This window comes from Megalobrama amblycephala, linkage group LG1, assembly GCF_018812025.1.
Source record: "Megalobrama amblycephala isolate DHTTF-2021 linkage group LG1, ASM1881202v1, whole genome shotgun sequence".
NCBI classification, from domain to species: Eukaryota; Metazoa; Chordata; class Actinopteri; order Cypriniformes; family Xenocyprididae; genus Megalobrama; species Megalobrama amblycephala.
Window position 1 is genome coordinate 66,292,399 of NC_063044.1, and position 19,186 is coordinate 66,311,584.

Below are 19,186 nucleotides of genomic sequence, written 5' to 3' on the forward strand. Positions count from 1 at the left end.
CTTAGCAATGATAAATATCAAAGATCTTGAGTTTTCGGTGAAGGGCGTGTCCGTGGTGGCCTGACAAAGTCTGATGTTTCGCCATGAAAGAGGAAGCTGTTGTAACTCAGGCATACTATGTCTGATCTGCTCCAAACTTCACATGTGTGATAAGAGTCCTGGCCTAAAGACATCTATATGCCAATATTCAGTTAGCCATAGCACCACCTGCTGGCAACAGGAAATAACATGCTTTACACTGTAATTCACTACCAGATTCACATTTCATTATGCCACGAAGTACCAAACATGCTAGAAACACGTTAAATCATGCAGCACTTGGCTGAGTGCTAATTTATGCGATTAACGTCACTAAAGAAACAGGAAGTTGCTGTAACTCAGGCATACAATGTCCAATCTGCTCCAAACTTCACATGTTCGATAAAAGTCCTGGCCTGAAGACATCAACATAGCAATATTCAGTTACGGTCAAAGCGCCATCTGTTGACAGCAGGAAGTGTGGCATTTCGAAATGACTTTGGCATAATTCTCCTGTATTCACTCGCTTACATGCATGTTGCCCACTGTTCACTGTTTTCCTGAGGCCAAAGGGTGGCGGTGAGCCCGGGTGCGAGGGCCCTTTCATCGCTGCTTGCAGCTTTAATTAAATATTGTGTCTACACATGACTAAGCATTTGTCCTTTGGGTGGGAGCTATGAGCAGTCACTAGGTGGCACAATGGATTTGCAATTTTAAAATTCCATATAATGGTCTTCGCTTGGTTCCCATAATTTTGGGAATATTGATGTTTACACATTTGACGTTTTCCAAAGTAATCTACTCGTGATTCAAATGCATTTCTGTCACATAAACAGAGAGTAACTACTGAGCGTCTGGCGGGCACGTGGTCGGCAGCGCGCCTAAGTATCCTCGAGAGTGCGCGTTTCAAGCTTGACAGCATAATGCGCGCTCTCGTGTTCCCCCGGATGCGTGTTTACTCAGTCTCCTCTCTCCACCCTTGAAATGAGAGAGGTACGGAGTGGAAGGACATCATTTTACAAGAAAACGGGCAGCCAAGATCGAGACCGGTCGACAGACGAGAGTGAAGCACGAAGAGTCAAGGTGTAGTGCGGGGATAAATTGACTCGACATCAAGGTCAATTATCTCTCTCTTAAAAAACTTCAGACACGGGGAAATCACGAACCTCTGAGGATGGAGCAGGCATACGGGGCTGGCAAGGCTGGCGGCACCTTCGATCCGATCACGTTCTTTCAGCAGCCGCAGACTATTCTTCGAATAGTGTCATGGGTGAGAGTCATTCTACTAATTGCATAATTTAAGCGCGAGCCCGAGTGTCATGTGATGACGCGTTAACGCTTGTAAAGCTTTGCCGCCTAAATGCACATCTCGCGCGCTAATCTGCGCGCTCGCAAATCTTTCTTCAATTTAATTTTTTAAGGTTATTTTTTATCATTAAACAGCGTTCTGGAATACTTTATTCTGCCTGGTCAATCGTGATATTCAGCATACAAATATTGCTGTGAACGACCATTGCTCAGGGCAACACTCACTGTATAACTATAATGGACCATTCATCTCTTACACCTACATAGCTATTGTTCTGTAGCTCAATGTAAGATAGAGTCATTTAAATTTCATGAATTTATTTGTAAAAAGAGCAGACCTCAGCTGTAACTCAGGTTGTGACACTTGCTCGAGGCTCAGTATTCATAAAGGAACAGTGGATTACTCTACCTGACAACTGCCCTGTTACCTTTACTGGAGAGATTTCTGTCTGTCTGTTAACTAACTGAACAATTTTACCAGGTTGCTTCTCTGATCATTTATTTTCTTAATCATATCTGGACCTAATCAGGTGGTTTGTTTAAAGATATGACTCTTGCATGAATGAGCATTCGTGCACTATTTGCTGATAGAAAGGTTTTGTGGAGAGACACACATGGTGAGGGGGTGGTGGGAGATTATAAGAGGGTGGCTGATTTGGGGGAGGGGTGGGCAGGTGTCTGAAGTGGGGATTAAGCAACAACTATGCAATAGGTGGTATCAGTCAAGAATTGAAAATATTTACATGTGAGAATCGATATATATTGCCTTTTATAAGTAGTTTGTAAAATAAATGTCCACTGACTTAGGGTTCGTTGCTCGTGCAATGCATTGTTATTTTAGTACTGTTTTATTTTTAATATTCTAGTATTAGTATTTTATACTGGTGTAGTATTTATTAATATTTTAAATTAGATTTTATTTTTATACTTTCAGCTTTCATTTTAGTTTTAGTGATATTGTTATGTGCTTTTTTATTTGTTTTTTATTTATCATTTGATTTTGTTATTTAAAATATATCTATATTTCTGTTTAGCTTTAATTAATTGTTATTCTTTATTTCAGTTTTAGTCATTTTAGTAACTTTTTAGTAATTCAAATTTATTATGTTTCAATTAGTTGCCAAGGCAACATTTCTAATTTTCTTTAAGTCTTTTAAGTTTTGTTTTGTTTTGTTTGTTTTTTTCAGTTATTTGCTTTTTTTTATATTTCACCTTCCATTAAAATATCAAAAATAATTTTTTTTTTAGGTAACGATAACAACACATGAATAGTACGGAGCCCCTAAAGGGACATGGTGAAGGAAAAAATTATGATGGGAGGAAAAATTATTTTTCAATGCTTTTGCGTTCTCTTGCAAATGTTTTGTATTCCCCCGAGAAACTGCGTTCGCTCGCAAAACTTTGTGCTCTATAATTTTTCTTCCCATCTCTTTTTTTTTTTTTTTTTTATCACTGTGTGCCTTTAGAGGCTCTTTAAAATAGAAATCAATCTCTAAAAAAATTTAAATACACTGCCTGCTGTTTGGATTTTAATAGGCAAATACTTAAGAGTCTATGGATGGATCATTATTACAGTGATTATTATGTTTCTAGCATGCTATATGTTTGACAACAGTTATTTCAACCCTTAAAGATGTAGCGAGTAGATTTTCATTTCTTAAACAACCATGTATTAGGATGTATCATGGCCAAATTCCAGGATGATAATGTCAAGATTCCCCAGGGTTAAAATTGTGAAAGAATGGTTCAGAGAGCATGAAGAATCATTTTCACACATGAATTGGCACTGACCGTAACCTCAGTGTAAGTTTCTGGGATGTGCTGGAGGAGACTTAACAGAGTGCTCACCTCTTGCATTGTCAATACAAGATCTTGACCAAAAATAGATGCACCTTTTGATGGAAATAACATCACAACATTTATTTCCATTGAGAGGTGCATCATTTTTTGGTCAAGATCTTGTATTGACAATGCAAGAGGTGAGCACTCTGTAAAGTCTCCTCCAGCACATCCCAAAAACTTACACTGAGGTTAAGGTCAGTGTCAATTCATAATGTAGTAACTTTTTATGTATCCTGAATGTTGGTAGTAGGTAAGCAGAATTAGTTTAGTTATTGTTCCTGTTTGTTTGAGTATCCAGAGTTCAACCAGTTTCATTAGAGTTTGAGGTGGGATTTCCTGTTTTTCCAAGCAATGGAGGATAGAAAGAGTGTTCGGGCAAGCTGTATGCATACTATATGTACAGAAATGACACCCTTCACCTTTAAGTGGCAACGAACTGTTGATTTGTCTTCATGTTAGTGGGTGTGTGTGTGTGCAGTGCTGTATGGAAGCTTCAGGATGGATTGGAGGTGTGTTCATCTGATTCATTCTCTGATTGGCTGAGTGAATGCTGCTGCGTTGGCATGACAACAATCTGAGACCTCAGGCTGGATACTAACAGGCTCACTATGAGGAAAATGAAAATGGATAATCAGTAAAGGCATTAATGGGATTGCCTCTAGAATATTTATTTGAAACCTTTCGTTTATCCTGTGTCCGATAACAGTGTCTCTTCCCTGTTTCACTCCTTCTGTGAACTGCAACATTAGCATGTCATGATTGAGATCTGGTAGATACCATGATGGATAGGCTTGGAGTCTTTCCCCATTTCTTGTTTGTAAACAGGGTCCCGCTTTAAAACTGACTTATTAAAACTGACAAATCTTTGACTTATGTAAGCAGTCTCTTTCACACAGGAAACTCCACTGACAAATATTTCACAGACAGAGTTTAAAAAAACATGGGCGTTGAAAAACCTCTAGGCAAGAATCAGCAGCAGTTCATTCATTTATTTTCCCAAGCTGCCACACTGTATTCAATTGTATATGTGAAACAGAATTACCACATCATTTTCCAGCTCGTCTGTTGCAATTACTCTCTTTTTTTAAGGATATATATTATAATCAAAACCCTGCCTGCCCAGTCCTTTACAATGCACATGTGATGCTTTAAATATAGCACAGTCATTTTACTGTTGTCCGTTATGGGACTAATGGCACAGCTGAATACTGCTGCAGGGTGACACACTCTCCATTTCTCTCCATATGTCCACCTTTTTTCCTGCACCGTCACAACGTCAAGGGGGAAAATACAGTTTGCAGAGCCTCTTTATCTCTCTAACATTATTATCATAGTTTGTGATTCATTTATTTCCTGACAGGATTTTTTCTTGTCTGGTTGTGATATTCTGGTAATGGATCACTGGAAACTCAGGCATTGTATCTCATATCTAATCCTCTATTTATACAATCGCTTGCACTCTTTTTGTGGATTCAGGTCCGTTTTTAAAATAAAAAAGCAAAGTAGATTCAGTGTGTTTAATGAATAAAAAAATGAACACAAGAAAAAAAAAATTATATGCATCAATATAATATTTAAAAATACATATAAATAATGTAAATATTGTAGGAGTGTTGATAATCGTGATATTTAAAAAAAAAAAAAAAAAAAAAAAAGAAATATTGTTACTGTGTTAATTAGGGCGTCTTGTTCGCCGCTCGAAATCATCCTATGGGGTTTTATAATAGGGTTTTCAATTTATGTGTAAAAAAAAAGCGAGGGGTATATCTCAAAGGAATCAGCGACAAATTAGACTTCCGGGTTCTGACGTAAGTACCTGCACCATTCTATGGGTGCTTCTCATTTCTTATTTGTGCATCCTCCTTTCCTTCCCTCGCTTCCTTGTGGAAAGGGATGCCATTATCAGGTTGACATCCCAGCGTACAGTAGGTGGCAGTATTGCACCTTAACGCTGGTTGCCTTCTTTCATAAAGCACAAAGAGACACGGTGCGAAGCTTCTACTGCCGCGTAAAAGCATGTCGTTGGATATGAAACTCTTCCCGCACTCTAAGGAAGTTAGCTCACCTTTGTGGAAGTTTTTTTTTTTTTTTTTTAATTCCGCGAAAAATTACTCATTAATCAGCCCAGTCTGCAGGACTTGCCGATCAACACTGAGCGCAAAATGGGGCAAAACCACCAAACTGTACACCCATCTGTGCCTCGGTTATCTTGATTTCGCCACTGTACATAGAGTAAGTTGCAATTATTTTGTTAGTCCTAAAACAGGATATGTTATATTAATCTGTTAACTGTTTACGCATTTCTGCGTTTTATTACATTTACATCCCTCTGGACCTTTAGTCCAAAAGTGTGCTTATTTAGATAAAAACGTAGGATTATCGTATGTTTACTTCAAATATCTTTACAGAGCGGTATTTTTTTTTCTATTTTTACCCAAAATAGGTTGATGTGAGCATTATGGAATGCCAAACTCTCACTTGTAATTTATATTTCATTCATACTCAACACTGGAGGGTGCCCTTATGCAGAAAGTCCACAAGTTAGACTCATAGAAGTAATAAAACTTATGACATTCCAGGAAATCCCTAATATGGACAAAGGCATCCAGATATCGCTGCAGCTCAATAATATGATTTATCTGTGTTCTTCAAGCCATCTCGGGTATTTTTTCTAAGTATGTTTATGTATGTTTAATGTATAAACATTTAATGTATGTTTAAAATGCAATTCCAATTGACATGGCCTTTATTACTGTATAGAATACCATATAATTTCATTCTGTGATAAGAAGCCACATCAGTTCACAGAAGGAAGTTATTTCAAACTGGTTGCCATTAAAGTGTAATAGTTCCTTTTTTATGCAATGGTGTGATATTTCCAATTAAGAAAAACACAAAATAAACGAAGAAATAATAAATTTGACTGATAGCATTATTTATTTCAAATTTTTACAAGATTTCTATAGATATAGTGATATATTATCATGAATTCTTTTGAGAATCGCGTAGTGAGAAATCTGATATTGTGACAGCCCTAATATACAGAAATACCAACATTTATTTTTAAGCATTTTAATATATGAAGATTGCCACATGTACTAAAATGAAGGTTTAGAGTGATGATGCAAACACATCATTGAGTCTTAAATTAGTTCAATTAAATGAACAGATTTAAAAATATATATCAGAGTCATGGGTGTCTTAACAGGGGGAAAAGATTTGGACAAGCTTACAACCCCCACCACTCCCCCAACTACAACGGTGCCCCTGATCAGAGTTGATATAATATATAAGAATATATATCAGCATGTTTGCTATTGTAGTTTTTATCAGAAGCACTGTTAAAATATCTTTGACGTGCGGTAAATATTTTGCAAATGTACCAGAGTAGTTACCAGTGCAGTATAATTTAATTTTCCTGTTTATAGCACAGCAGACCTATTGCTTTACTGTACATATGAATGATGTTTATAAATATCCTAATCTTGTTTCTTCTGTCAGTGTTGCTGCATGGATGCATGGTTTTCTGAATGCTGTGAAGCAGTGGTCAGGTTGATTGTGTGGGGGAGCGCTATAGATGTATAGGTGGTCTTCATCTGTAGTCTCATGACTCAGTCTCTCTCGTGATCTCTCTTTCCCTGCATAGTGAGCACAAGGTCAGGGAGATTAAAAGCGAGGGATTGGAGGGGGAGGGGACAGCGAGAGGCAAAGCTAGGCAGGCATGTAAGAGACTGAGAAAAAGAGAGAAAAATGATGTCTTTTTAGTAGTCAAGAAGACATCCTCACACCATCCAGACCATCAAAGACATAGAATGGTTGCTCTTTTCCATGTAATTAATTGGAATAAATGGAGGCAAGCTTCAAAATAAATGCAAATGCACTAAAAACAATCATAAAAGTGGTCCATATGACTTTTCCAAGTTTTACAAGATCATCTGAAGCTTTGTGTAATAAAAATACGAAAATTTAAGTCTATATTTGCTGACTCGATAATTGGATTAGTCTGAATTCATCAATCATTCATTCTGACTGAACTGGAGAAAATGATTCATTCAATAAAATGGTTCGTTCATGATAACAGAATTCTCTTTTTTGTCTTAATTGATGTTAGAGCATCACTGATGAGCTGTAGATTAGCTTTACTTTATTACAGGTTTCCTATAACCTATCATTGTCTTGGCCACTATCTAACATTACACAACCGGCTTCAGGAACACCACTGTGCTTCATATAAAGAGCCCTGTTGAATAACTGGACAGCTCTATTTGACTGTATTTCTCCTCCTTTCAAAGTGTTGATTGATTTATTGTTGGATGAGCCATGGTTGCTGGCTCTAAAATGGTACAAGCACAAACCAGCCCCGGCTGATATGTCTGGATGATTGAAGAACCATAAATTACATTGAGGACCAATGAAAACCAATAAAATATGATACATTGACCTTGTGGGAGGTGACATGTAACATTTAGGGTAGCACTTTATTAATTCGCTGTAGGAAATTGAGGCATTACTGCACTATTGTAATATCAATATGCAAAATGAAAAGGTTTGTGAAAATAATGTATATAGAATATGTACAAGAATGGGTTTGGAAGTTTATGCTTTTATTTAAAGAGACACGAAAACCGCATTGTCACTATGTAAACAAGAAGACAACTAAGACAAGAAACAAAACATCTGTTAACATTATTACTTAGTAATAAGTTTACAAATGTTCACTGTTAAAAAAAAAAAACGTTCATTATGTTAAAAAAAATTTCAAATGGCTTGTTTCGCATTCACACGTGTGCCTAAAACATTCCAATCAGGTTGAAAAATGGAGCATGTAAAGCTCTGCTCCTGATGATCACAAGATCAGGATCCCGCGTGCTGCCTTTTACAATGCTTGCTTTCATGCTCTCATTGGCCGTGGAGCCTTGTGATCCAGACAGCTAATTAAAAGCATGGAAAATACTTGACCAGTAGCTCCTTAAATTCACAGACTCAGAGAGAGAAATGTATTATAAAAAAGAAAAACTTGTCTTTAACAACGTCATATGGACAATCAGTCAGCAATGATACTGCTTTGTCATGATGCTGTCTTGTGTTGCATATGTAACTGTGACAATACTGCGGCTAAGCTCACAATCACATTCATGTTCACAATCATATTCGCATGCTTAGGTGGGCAAAACGACAATCTGGAATGGAAAACGAAACAAAGATAAATGTTCAAACCTGTAGACCTTAACAAATTTTTTAAACTATTATTAAAAGAACCAACTCATAAGAGTCATTCTTTCAGGAGTCAGACGGCATTGGTCACGCTTTACGTTTTTACTCACTAAATTTACTCATATTTGTTTGTGAATTGGACTAAACTGGCTCATAGTGTCATTAGTTTGTGAATCAGGCTGCATGTATTATATGTTTTTCTATTCGTTCCGCTTGGACAACTCGATAGAAAGACGTTTCTTGCCATTATTCTTTGGGATACGTTGTCTTTTTATTGCATCACAGTCAATACAGACTGCGAACCTACTTTAACAACTCCATACATGTGTTTTTGTTTTGTTTTTACTGTGGTGTTCAGAAGATGCCTCACTTCTAAAATGCGATGCGGGACTGTTAGGCATTGATTTTGGAGGTAAATCACGTGCAATGGATTTAAACAGGTTAAAATGTGATAAACAGAGCTGAGAGTACTATACTATTATTTACGTTTGAGCCTTGTTATACCTAAAGTTAACCATAAGTCATCAGTGATGACATTAGATATCATGCTATCTTGATTATACAGTATGTGCTTGATGAGATCAAGATTAATGTTTAAATGAGCCACTTAAATCCTTTATCTTAGGAGATTCAGTGTTTATTTGATTTGATGTTTGATGCCAAGCCCCTTAACGTTAGTATAATGATAAAGCTGATTCTCGGGGTTAAATCATGGGCTTGTAGCTGACAATTAGGGAACAACTGTGGGACAGTTTGCTGGTAGCCAAGAGCATTTCAACTTAATTGCATGAGTGGAGTAATGAAGTGTCTCTCTCAAACTCTCACACATTCAGGCATATTGTACAGATGCACAGGCCAGCTGTTAAAACCCTGGCCTTTGCCAAAACTTGCCTCCATCCTCTTGACTATTCCTCTGGAGCCAAAATGAGAACATGGGCTCTTCTGAATCTAAAAAGACACTTATTATTATGGATGTGTCAAATCTAGCCTAGCTTCCCTGTAGAAAACAAACCGAGTAGAAAGCAACAACGTGAGATTAAAAACAGATGCACACATGATCAGTGATGTGTGTGGTGATAGATAGCATATGTACACATTATTTTCAGCAAGGGGCAAAATTACTTCAGCACATTATTTTTCTCTGGTTGGCTGCGAGAAACAGTTTCATTTGGTCACAGAAAATGTTTGTTTGTTTACTAGAAAAGCTGAAATCAGTTCTACAGTGGACATAACATTTCAACAACTTTAACTGGTCTTTTGACACTACGTTTAGCTCTGGGTTAATGTTCCTTTTTAACCCTAGTCTAAGACCTGAGTTATCAAGCCTGGCTACAGATTAGGGTTAAAATGCCTTTGCAGTGTAAAACTCTACCCAAAAGTTTTTTATTATTTAAATTATTAAATTAGTGGTTCTTTAACATAACTCAAAGCAAAATATAACAACAAAGCAAAATATAAAGTTCTGTTTGTGGATATCTAGTTTACTTGCTTCTAAGTGCCTCAGACAAAACTTTGGGTGTCTTTCAAGTTACCATGAACAAAATGAACAATTCTTTTTTTAATGGAATATTGCTGTATTTATCATAAACGATCCATGCACATCGTTTTTTTGTTTGTTTGTTTTTAATTCGTGTGCCCTTATATTCTTTAATCAAAATAACTTCCCCTTAAAGGGTTAGTTCACGCAAAAATGAAAATTCTTTCTAATTTCGAATTCATTAATTACCCTCATGTTGTTCCACACCCATAAGACCTTTGTTCATCTTCAGAACACAAATTAAGATATTTTTGATAAAATCCGATGGCTCAGTGAGGCCTCCATTGACAGCAAGATAATTTACACTTTCAAACACCCAGAAAGCTACTAAAGACATATTTAAAACAGTTCATGTGACTACAGTGGTTCAACCTTAATGTTATAAAGCAACGAGAATACTTTTTGTGTGCCAAAAAACAAATTAACGACTTTATTCAACAATATGTAGTGATGGGCGATTTCAAAACACTGCTTCATAAAGCTTTACAAATATATTGTTTTTGAATCAGTGGTTCAGAGTGCGTATCAAACTGCCAAAGTCACATGAAGCATTGAAATTTTGAAACTATAGTTTGAAACACTTGTGACGTAACGAAGCCTCGTTTACTGAAATCATGTGATTTTTGGCAGTTTTAACCACTGATTTGAAACAAAAGATTCGTAAAGCTTCGAAGCTTCATGAAGCAGTGTTTTGAATTCACCCATCACTAGATATTGTTGAATAAAGTTGTTATTTTTTTTATTTTTTTTGGTGCATAAAAAGTATTCTCGTCGCTTCATAACATTATGTACATCACTGTATAACATCATAACATCACTGTAGTCACATGAACTGTTTTAAATGTATTTAGTAGCTTTCTGGGCATTTGAAAGTGTTAATTATTTTGCTGGCAATAGAGGCCTCACTGAGCCATCGGATTTTATCAAAAATATCTTAATTTGTGTTCTGAAGATGAACAAAGGTATTTCGGGTGTGGAACGACATGAGGGTGAGTAATTAATGACAGAATTTTTGGGTGAACTAACCCTTTAATGGTGAAGCAACATCTTTTCCCTGATGACGTGTTTACTGGTGCTAGGCTGGGACAACCTGTCACTCACATGACACCACAGCAATAACAAACCACAACAATCCAATCAATTCCCGATGGACAAAATCAAGTCTCCTCATTTTTTTCTTGTTCAAGAATCCGTTTCACTTGGATATACATCACAATAGGGAAGAAAAGACTACCGCAACTTCTGTTTCATGCCGACTTTACTAACAAAACTAAAACTAAACTGAGAAATTTTCCAAATCCAGCAATTTGTTCCTCCTCAAAATCCCCTTCTTGTATTAAACTGATACATTGCATTTCACCTCTTGTCTAGCCTGTGTACTAATCTAGTTTACACTTTAAACGTGGCATTGTGTATACTGTTGGCTCTTATGATGAACTGCTTTTGTTCCTCACTTCTAAGTCTATAAAAGTGGCTTGTAAATGCATTAATATTAATAAAAGAACAGTGTGAAATTTCAAAACCTGAGTACATAAGACTAATAATTACTAACCCAAGATAAAGTATGAACAATGTGAATATATAGCAAAATAACCTAGGGTTATAAATGAAAGTATGAAGTTTTTCTCATCACATTTTCCCTTCATGTTCTTCTCAGATCTTTTCCATCGTGATCTTTGGATGCATTGCTAACGAAGGCTATGTGAACCGTCCAGATGAGGTAGAGGAATTTTGCATCTTTAACCGCAACCAGAATGCCTGTAACTATGCTGTTGGGATGGGATCCCTGGCCTTCCTCTGCTGTGCTGCATTTATGGCACTGGACGTCTATTTTCCTCAGATAAGCAGCGTCAAAGACCGCAAGAAGGCTGTGTTAGCTGATATTGGAGTTTCAGGTAAACTGCTGATAGGATGAAGTATTGCATGTCAATATTTTATATCACCAATCAGATACATTTACTGCAAGTCTCCTTCTGAATCTGCTTCACTCTTTTTTTTTTTTTACAAACCATACATTATATTTGATTCATTTGAACACTTATACATTTATTCTTGGCTAAAAAAAAAAAAAAAAAAAGCACCCTTAGAGTCTAGGGCTGCATCCCTAGAGCTTAGGCAGCTGACTTGTTGCCTCGCTGCCCTATCAGCCAATGACTTAGCAGGCGGTTTTGCACACGAAGGTCCCTCACAAAGCTGATATGACAGACTTTCAACACAGCATAATGGTTTAAAGGGATAGTTCCCCCAAAAATGAAAATTGTCATCATTTACTCACCCTTAAGTTGTTCCAAACCTGCCTGAGTTTCTTTCCTCTGTTGAAAACAAAGGAAGATATTTAAAGAATGTCAGTAACTAGACAGTTGACGGAACCCATTGACTTCCATTGTATTTTTTTTTCTACTATGGAAGTCAATGGGTGCCATCAACTGTCTAGTTACCAACATTCTTTAAAATATCTTCTTTTGTGTTCAGAAGAAACTGAACTATCCCTTTAAGGATCTCCAACAAAATAGTCAGAGCTTTGGTGATAACAAAGCAAATATAATTACTACAGTAGTAATTTCACGCTAGAAATGACATCAGAAATGGAAAAAGTTGGTCAAAAACATACATGTACACAAACTGAACACCAACCTCAACTTTCAGATGCCATCTTTATTTTTTTAGCTCAACTGTCACAGAATCAAAAGCACAGGATTGTGGGATATCATAGGCAGCGAAGGATACATCTATGCTGCCTTCAAAAATCAATCAGATGAAGGTATCTTGTTGCCTTCTACCTCTAGTTTTCGGATGCAGCAGTGATCCAAACTTCCTCTAGCACAGCATTACTTTAAGACACTGCCCTCTGGTGGTAAAATGTAACTGCTTCTAGACTTACTGCAGTGTATGCTGGATGTGTGGTGCAATAGCACCATCTATGCCTGTAAATATAGATTGACTGTTTTAATCTTTTTTTTCTTTCTTTCTTTTTTTTTCTTTTGAATACAATATGCTACCAATCTTTTGTTGTTGTTGTTGTTGTTGTTTTTCAGTCAAAGGCATTTATTGTGCTGTTTTATTGATCTGAAATTCTGAACCTTTCCCTTTTTTCTCTCAGCCTTCTGGTCTTTCGTGTGGTTTGTGGGATTCTGTTTCATGGCCAATCAGTGGCAGGTGGCTAAACCAGAGGATAACCCTCTCAAAGAGGGTGGAGATGCAGCCAGAGCAGCCATCACCTTCGCCTTCTTCTCCATATTTACATGGGTCTGTACTGAATCTTGTTTTTCTGTCATTTTCAAAATCAAATTTACCTGAATCATTTGATTTGCGTGATTCAATGTCTACGTTTTCTACTCAGTCACATTTTTATTGTATTATATTAGAAATGATGGCTTGGCACCTTTCTCTTCCCAGCGTCTTTTATTAGACCAGATTGCATTAGTGATGCACCAGAGTTATTTTTATATTACTTATATACTATGTTATATATATTATATACTATATTATAGTATTCATTAATATTGTGAATAAGCTTTTATTTTTTATTTTTATAGTTTTGATTTAAATTGTTTGTTTATTTGTATAGCACATTTAAAAACAACACAAGTTGACCAAAGTGCTTTCCATTAAAACATCAAATAAAAAAAATAATCAAAACTAAAGCAAGAAGAAAACAAGAACAAACATGACATTTACACAAAAAAAAAAAAATTTATATATATATATATATATATATATATATATATATATATATATATATATATATATATATATATATATATATATATAATAAATAATATATAAAACACTGCTTCATAAATATATATACAAACCTGATTACAAAAAAGTTGGGACACTGTACAAATTGTGAATAAAAACTGATGTGGAAGTTTCAAATTTCAATATTTTATTCAGAATACAACATAGATGACACATCAAATGTTTAAACTGAGAAAATGTATCATTTTAAGGGGAAAATAAGTTGATTTTAAATTTCATGGCATCAACACATCTCAAAAAAGTTGGGACAAGGCCATGATATTATGCACTGTAGATGATGATAACTTCAAACTCTTTGCAATTTTTCTCTGAAAAACTCCTTTCTGATATTGCTCCACTATTTTTCACCACAGCATTGGGGGAATTGGTGATCCTCTGCCCATCTTGACTTCTGAGAGACACTGCCACTCTGAGAGGCTCTTTTTATACCCAATCATGTTGCCAATTGACCTAATAAGTTGCAAATTGGTCCTCCAGCTGTTCCTTATATGTACATTTAACTTTTCAGGCCTCTTATTGCTACCTGTCCCAACTTTTTTGGAATGTGTAGCTCTCATGAAATCCAAAATGAGCCAATATTTGGCATGACATTTCAAAATGTCTCACTTTCAACATTTGATATGTTATCTGTACTCTATTGTGAATAAAATATAAGTTTATGAGATTTGTAAATTATTGCATTCCTTTTTTATTCACAATTTGTACAGTGTCCCAACTTTTTTGGAATCGGGCTTGTATTTAAATTTCTGTAATTGTAGTACTTCAACATATTTCTTTTTAAGTTTAAGTTTTTTCCATCTAATGATGAAAAATGTATTTATTTATTTATTTATTTATTTATTATTTCAATCACTAAAAATAATTTTCAATAGTTTTGGTTAACAATAACACATTAACAAAAATTCTGGACTCACTTGACCAAAATGCTCATTTTACAAATTTAATATATTATATTTGATATTTAAAATATATTTATATTTGTTTAAAGTGATTACACTAACTTTAAACTATTTAATTGATGGGACTTCCAATAAATGTAAAAATACTTTTCAAGTAAATTCTCATCAACTGAAAATGCGATCTCTTTCCTTCTAAATATCCCCAGACAACGTTTACATTAAATATGATATATTTGTGTTATCCAGTCAAAGTTATGTTACTATTTTTAGCATATTTTCTCTTTCAGCTGAAAATTTGTTAGATTGCATGCATGTCTTTCTTCTCAATGAATGACCTTTGAACATCAACCACTACACATGACCTGTGCTTCTGATCCACACAGCTTCATTCTCTAATATACTTCCTGTAATTTTCCAGAGAATTATTTACCCCAGTAATCTTTGCTTCACTCTTTGCATATATCCTTCTAACCTCTAATCTCTCAAAGCACTTCTCTTACAGAAACCACCCAGCTGCATCCATAAGATTAACCCAGTGTGGTTGAACTGTTTTTCCTGCCGTTCTTTCTGTTGATCACTGGCTCTGGCCGATCTGTTTTTCTCTAGGGTGTTCTTACACTGCTGGCTCTGGAGCGCCTAAAGAAAGTCTCATTTGAAGAGGAATACAACAAACTGTTCACCCCTCATACACCACCTCCATTTGTCTAACATTTACCACACACATAGTTACTTACTTGTTTACTATGCCATAGACATCAACTACAAAAGCACCCTTCAAAGCCTGCAGTTAACAATGAATGCCAAGGAAGATTTATTTTGTTTTTTGCCATATGAAGTGCCATATCAAGCCCTAAACTGCCTTGTATGAGAGCTTTAAATAACATGTTAACATATATCTGCCTGGAATTATGAAGTCATGAAAACAAGTGAAGATTTCTTCATTTTATTATACTAATGGTACCTTGTCATTATATACTGATTATATATTATGCTGATACACTTCCATCCAAAAGATTGGGGTCAGGGAGATTTTTTAAATTCATTTATTTATTTATTTTGAGAAAAATTCTCTTTATAATAAATACCATCACATAAAAACGTATCATTTTTTCCACAAAAATATTTAACATATCAATGATTTCTGAAGGATCATGTGATACCGAAGACTGGATTAATGATGCAAAAACTTCAGCTTTGCTATCACACGAATGAATTACATTTTAAAATATATTCAAATATAAAATATAGCAATAACATTTCACAATATTACAGTTTTTTACTGTATTTGTGAGTAAATAATTGCATGGCAAGCAGAAAAGACTCCTTTCAAAAACATTAACAAATTTTACCGACCCCTTAAAGGGTAGTTTATGTACCAGATAATCAGTGTTTACTACACAAAATTATTAAATTGCAGTTACACTTTTAATTGACTAGGGGGCAGCAGTTGCACCTGATACTGTTTTGTAATTTCAGGTTGTCTACAAGATTTTTCGGCCTGATACACTGTCTGAGAGCTTCTGTTGTTGCCATGGCATTTCGTGATCTTATTTTTGTTTACAACTGAGCTGCTGCTGTTGCTTAAAATCTATGATGTATATTTCTTATAATGTACTGAAAGATGTTGCTCGATTAAACTGTCTTAAGTTTGACTCTGGTTTTTCATTTTGTTGTGGATTTGTGTTTTGCGTGTGTATTTAAATAGTTAGTCACTCACTGGAACATTTCCTAGATTATTCTTGACTCTATTAAACTTAAAGCTGACTAACCATCTTCATCTTGTATCTTAATCAAACTAATGTTGCTTTTCTTTCTCTTTTTCTTTCACTTTCCCCCCTCCCTCTCTGTCCCATCCTGTCATTCTCATTAACTCTCTTCAATTAAACCTTACTTGGCTTCCTTAACTGATGCCTTTTCATTCACTTTTTTAAAAAAATCCTCCTTTCCTGTTGCCATAATCCTGTAAATTCCATTGCTAATCCCTCTGATCCCACCCTCTAAACCTTTCCTTCCGGCATCTTCATTTTCCTAAAGGCTGGTCAAGCTTTCCTTGGATTCCAGAAGTACAAATTAGGCGCAAGCTCATCTCTCTTCTCTCAGGACTATACTGATCCCAGCCAGGATCCCGCAGGAGCTCCCACTGCAGGCACGGAGTACACTGGATACAACCCCGACATGGAGGCTAATTATGATGGCTCTGGTGGATACCAGAACCAAGACTACTAAGGTCAAGTATAAGGATTTACACAACAGCCTTAACAAGCTAGGCTGATGGGGTTGCTTACATGGGGAAACAAAATATGGGGTGAAAGGACAAACATGAACTTTGGGCACTTGGGGTAGAATATGGGGGACAAAAGCTGACTGACAGGAATTCAGGGGTTTGTTTGGTGCTATAATAACCCCTTGTGGAATTTATAGTGGGGTTGGGTGTTTCGAACATTGAAAGGGTGTTTCATTGAGTCTATAAAATATATTTTGCAGTTTGGGGACTGTGGCACTAGATCTTTTTTTTGTTTTTTTTTGGTGCCACCAGGAGTTCTTGCCTTCAGTTTTGGGGTTATGGGTTTGGGGACGATTGGTCAGCAGATGTGTCCATCCTGAGCAAACCCTACAAAGTGTCCATTATATAGGCTAATACTGAACTTCACTTTGTTTTATAACACTTAATTCAGATTTATGAAAACAGATCTAAACTAAACTGATGGAAGTTTGTCTCTAAGAAACTAGCTTAGTATTGGTCATACATGTGACAAAATCTGACCAAACTAAATGTTTCTAAAGACTGCAGTGTCTTTCTGTGTAGAACAATACATTAACCCTTACCCTGCCTCTAGAACACAATCTCTATTAATAGCTTTCTGCTGCCATTTTGTCAATGTCCAAGGGTCTTAAATTATCTCTTTTAACAACATCAGGTCTAGAAATAAATAATTCTTTGCATTGTTCACATAGGACGTACAAAGAGAGAGAGAGAAAAAAGAATAATATGATGTAATACAGAGAGTTAAAGTAATAGAGTGAATATACTGAAAGTGCAAGGTTTTTTAAAAAGTTGTACGGCTGTGATTTAGATTATTTAAGATCTGTTTCTTTACAGAAGGGCAACATATGTACAGTGGCCTCAAACAGTATTTGGACACTTAAATGTGGCTGTCACATTGCACAAAAAATACCAAAGCAAGTGTCATTTATTTTAAAGAAAGACTGCACAAACACGCTTTTCAATCAACGCATTTCACACAAAGAAATTTGTTAGTTTTTAAAGGCGCTCTAAGCGATTTGACGCGTTTTTAGGCCCAATTTTTTTTTGTCATATACCGCAAACATCTCCTCACTATGAGCTAGCTGCCTGTCCCCTGACCACACTGTAAAAAAAAAAACGCGGTCTCTGTAGTCGCCACAAGCTCCGAAAACTGCAATAAAAACAAACTGGTGCCCCCTAGACCACTTAACATAATAAACATGCTCCAGCCAATAACGAAAAGCAGCGTCAATACGCAAGCTACTTACATTTTAAATGCGCGTTCATGACTGTTTCGGGAAGCACGGAGGGGAGGACCAGGAGGAGTAGGAGGGAGGGTCTAGCTAGCCTCTGTTTTGTTTGACAACACTTCGAACGTCAACAGGAAGTTACTCCACCCAGAATCGCTTAGAGCGCCTTTAAGTTCTAAAACTATATAGACATTATGCGCCAGAGAAACAAGCACGCAGCTTAAGAATTTTCTCTTACTTTTTTTGCGGTATCTCTGTATATTTATATGACGTTGCTGTTGAAGCATAATTAGCTGGTGAAGTGGATTTATATATTGTAGAGTTTAAAAAAGTTATGAGCATTGTAATGTTTGAAGCGGATGTCATAAATGTCAGTAGACTGGAAAGATTTCAAAATGAGTGGTTTCATTCATAAATCTGTAAGATCTTACCTTCATGCTGTGGAAATACAAACCAGAAGCGCTGAAAAGCTACATAAGGTCGTATAGCCTATAGGCTACTGTAAGGTGCGGTCACATTTCGTGGGCAAAAAAAAGGTCCAGTGAATATTGTAAACAGTGTGGCGATGTATGAAGCACATCTTACACATGAGCCACTTTTATTACAAGCAGCTTTCTTTATAGAGAACAAGGCGCATTAGCGTGACCAACTTGAATTTGATGTGAAAGCGAAATCTACAGGAGGAAACATTGGGCCTCTCATTAAATTTCACATGCGGATTCCTATTGACTGGATTTCGCATGCTAAAATTCACCAAACTTGTGATGAACACCTGTGGTTACTTTGCTGGGATACCTGTGTAGTTGAGGTGAAAATACCACTAGAAATCACATTGGGGTCAGTTCATGCATATTAAAGTGTGATTTAAGAGTCCACATATGTTTTAGGGCCACTGTGCATGTTATTGTCAACATGTTTACATTTTTATGACGGTGATCTAGACCTTAAAGTCATTTAATCACCAATGTAAACATATGTTGTGCAACACTAAAATTCATGAGATTTTGAAACATGTTATTGAAAGGGAAAATGGCCAAACTAGCAGCTTCAAACTAATGAAATTACAGAAAAATGTGAACAAAAAAGACGGAGCCCCTGAGCATGAAAAATG

At 36.0% G+C, this 19,186-nt stretch overlaps 1 protein-coding gene across 3 annotated transcripts; it reads left to right on the top strand.

Annotated features, from left to right (window-relative positions):
- The first annotated feature begins 836 nt into the window (after positions 1 to 836).
- Positions 837 to 17,549, top strand: syngr1a (synaptogyrin 1a). Of its 3 annotated transcripts, none has more exons than XM_048211026.1 (4): positions 837 to 1,288; positions 11,577 to 11,814; positions 13,020 to 13,165; positions 16,057 to 16,230. In XM_048211026.1, the coding sequence occupies exons 1-4, from the start codon at positions 1,193 to 1,195 to the stop codon at positions 16,123 to 16,125; spliced, it is 549 nt and encodes a 182-aa protein (XP_048066983.1). In that variant the 5' UTR covers positions 837 to 1,192; the 3' UTR covers positions 16,126 to 16,230. The 3 variants fall into 3 exon arrangements, with proteins under 3 accessions (XP_048066983.1, XP_048066976.1, XP_048066970.1); XM_048211019.1 differs by lacking the exon at positions 16,057 to 16,230 and adding an exon at positions 15,187 to 16,049 and having other exon boundaries at positions 846 to 1,288; XM_048211013.1 differs by lacking the exon at positions 16,057 to 16,230 and adding an exon at positions 16,615 to 17,549 and having other exon boundaries at positions 857 to 1,288.
- Positions 17,550 to 19,186: the final 1,637 nt, after the last annotated feature.

Bases quoted from the DNA above. Each gene is read 5' to 3' on its own strand.
- syngr1a (XM_048211013.1), top strand. From the start codon at position 1,193: ATGGAGCAGGCATACGGGGCTGGCAAGGCTGGCGGCACCTTCGATCCG. The intron at 1,289-11,576 runs GTGAGAGTCATT...TGTTCTTCTCAG, and splicing joins TTCTTCGAATAGTGTCATGG to ATCTTTTCCATCGTGATCTT. The intron at 13,166-16,614 runs GTCTGTACTGAA...ATTTTCCTAAAG, and splicing joins TCTTCTCCATATTTACATGG to GCTGGTCAAGCTTTCCTTGG.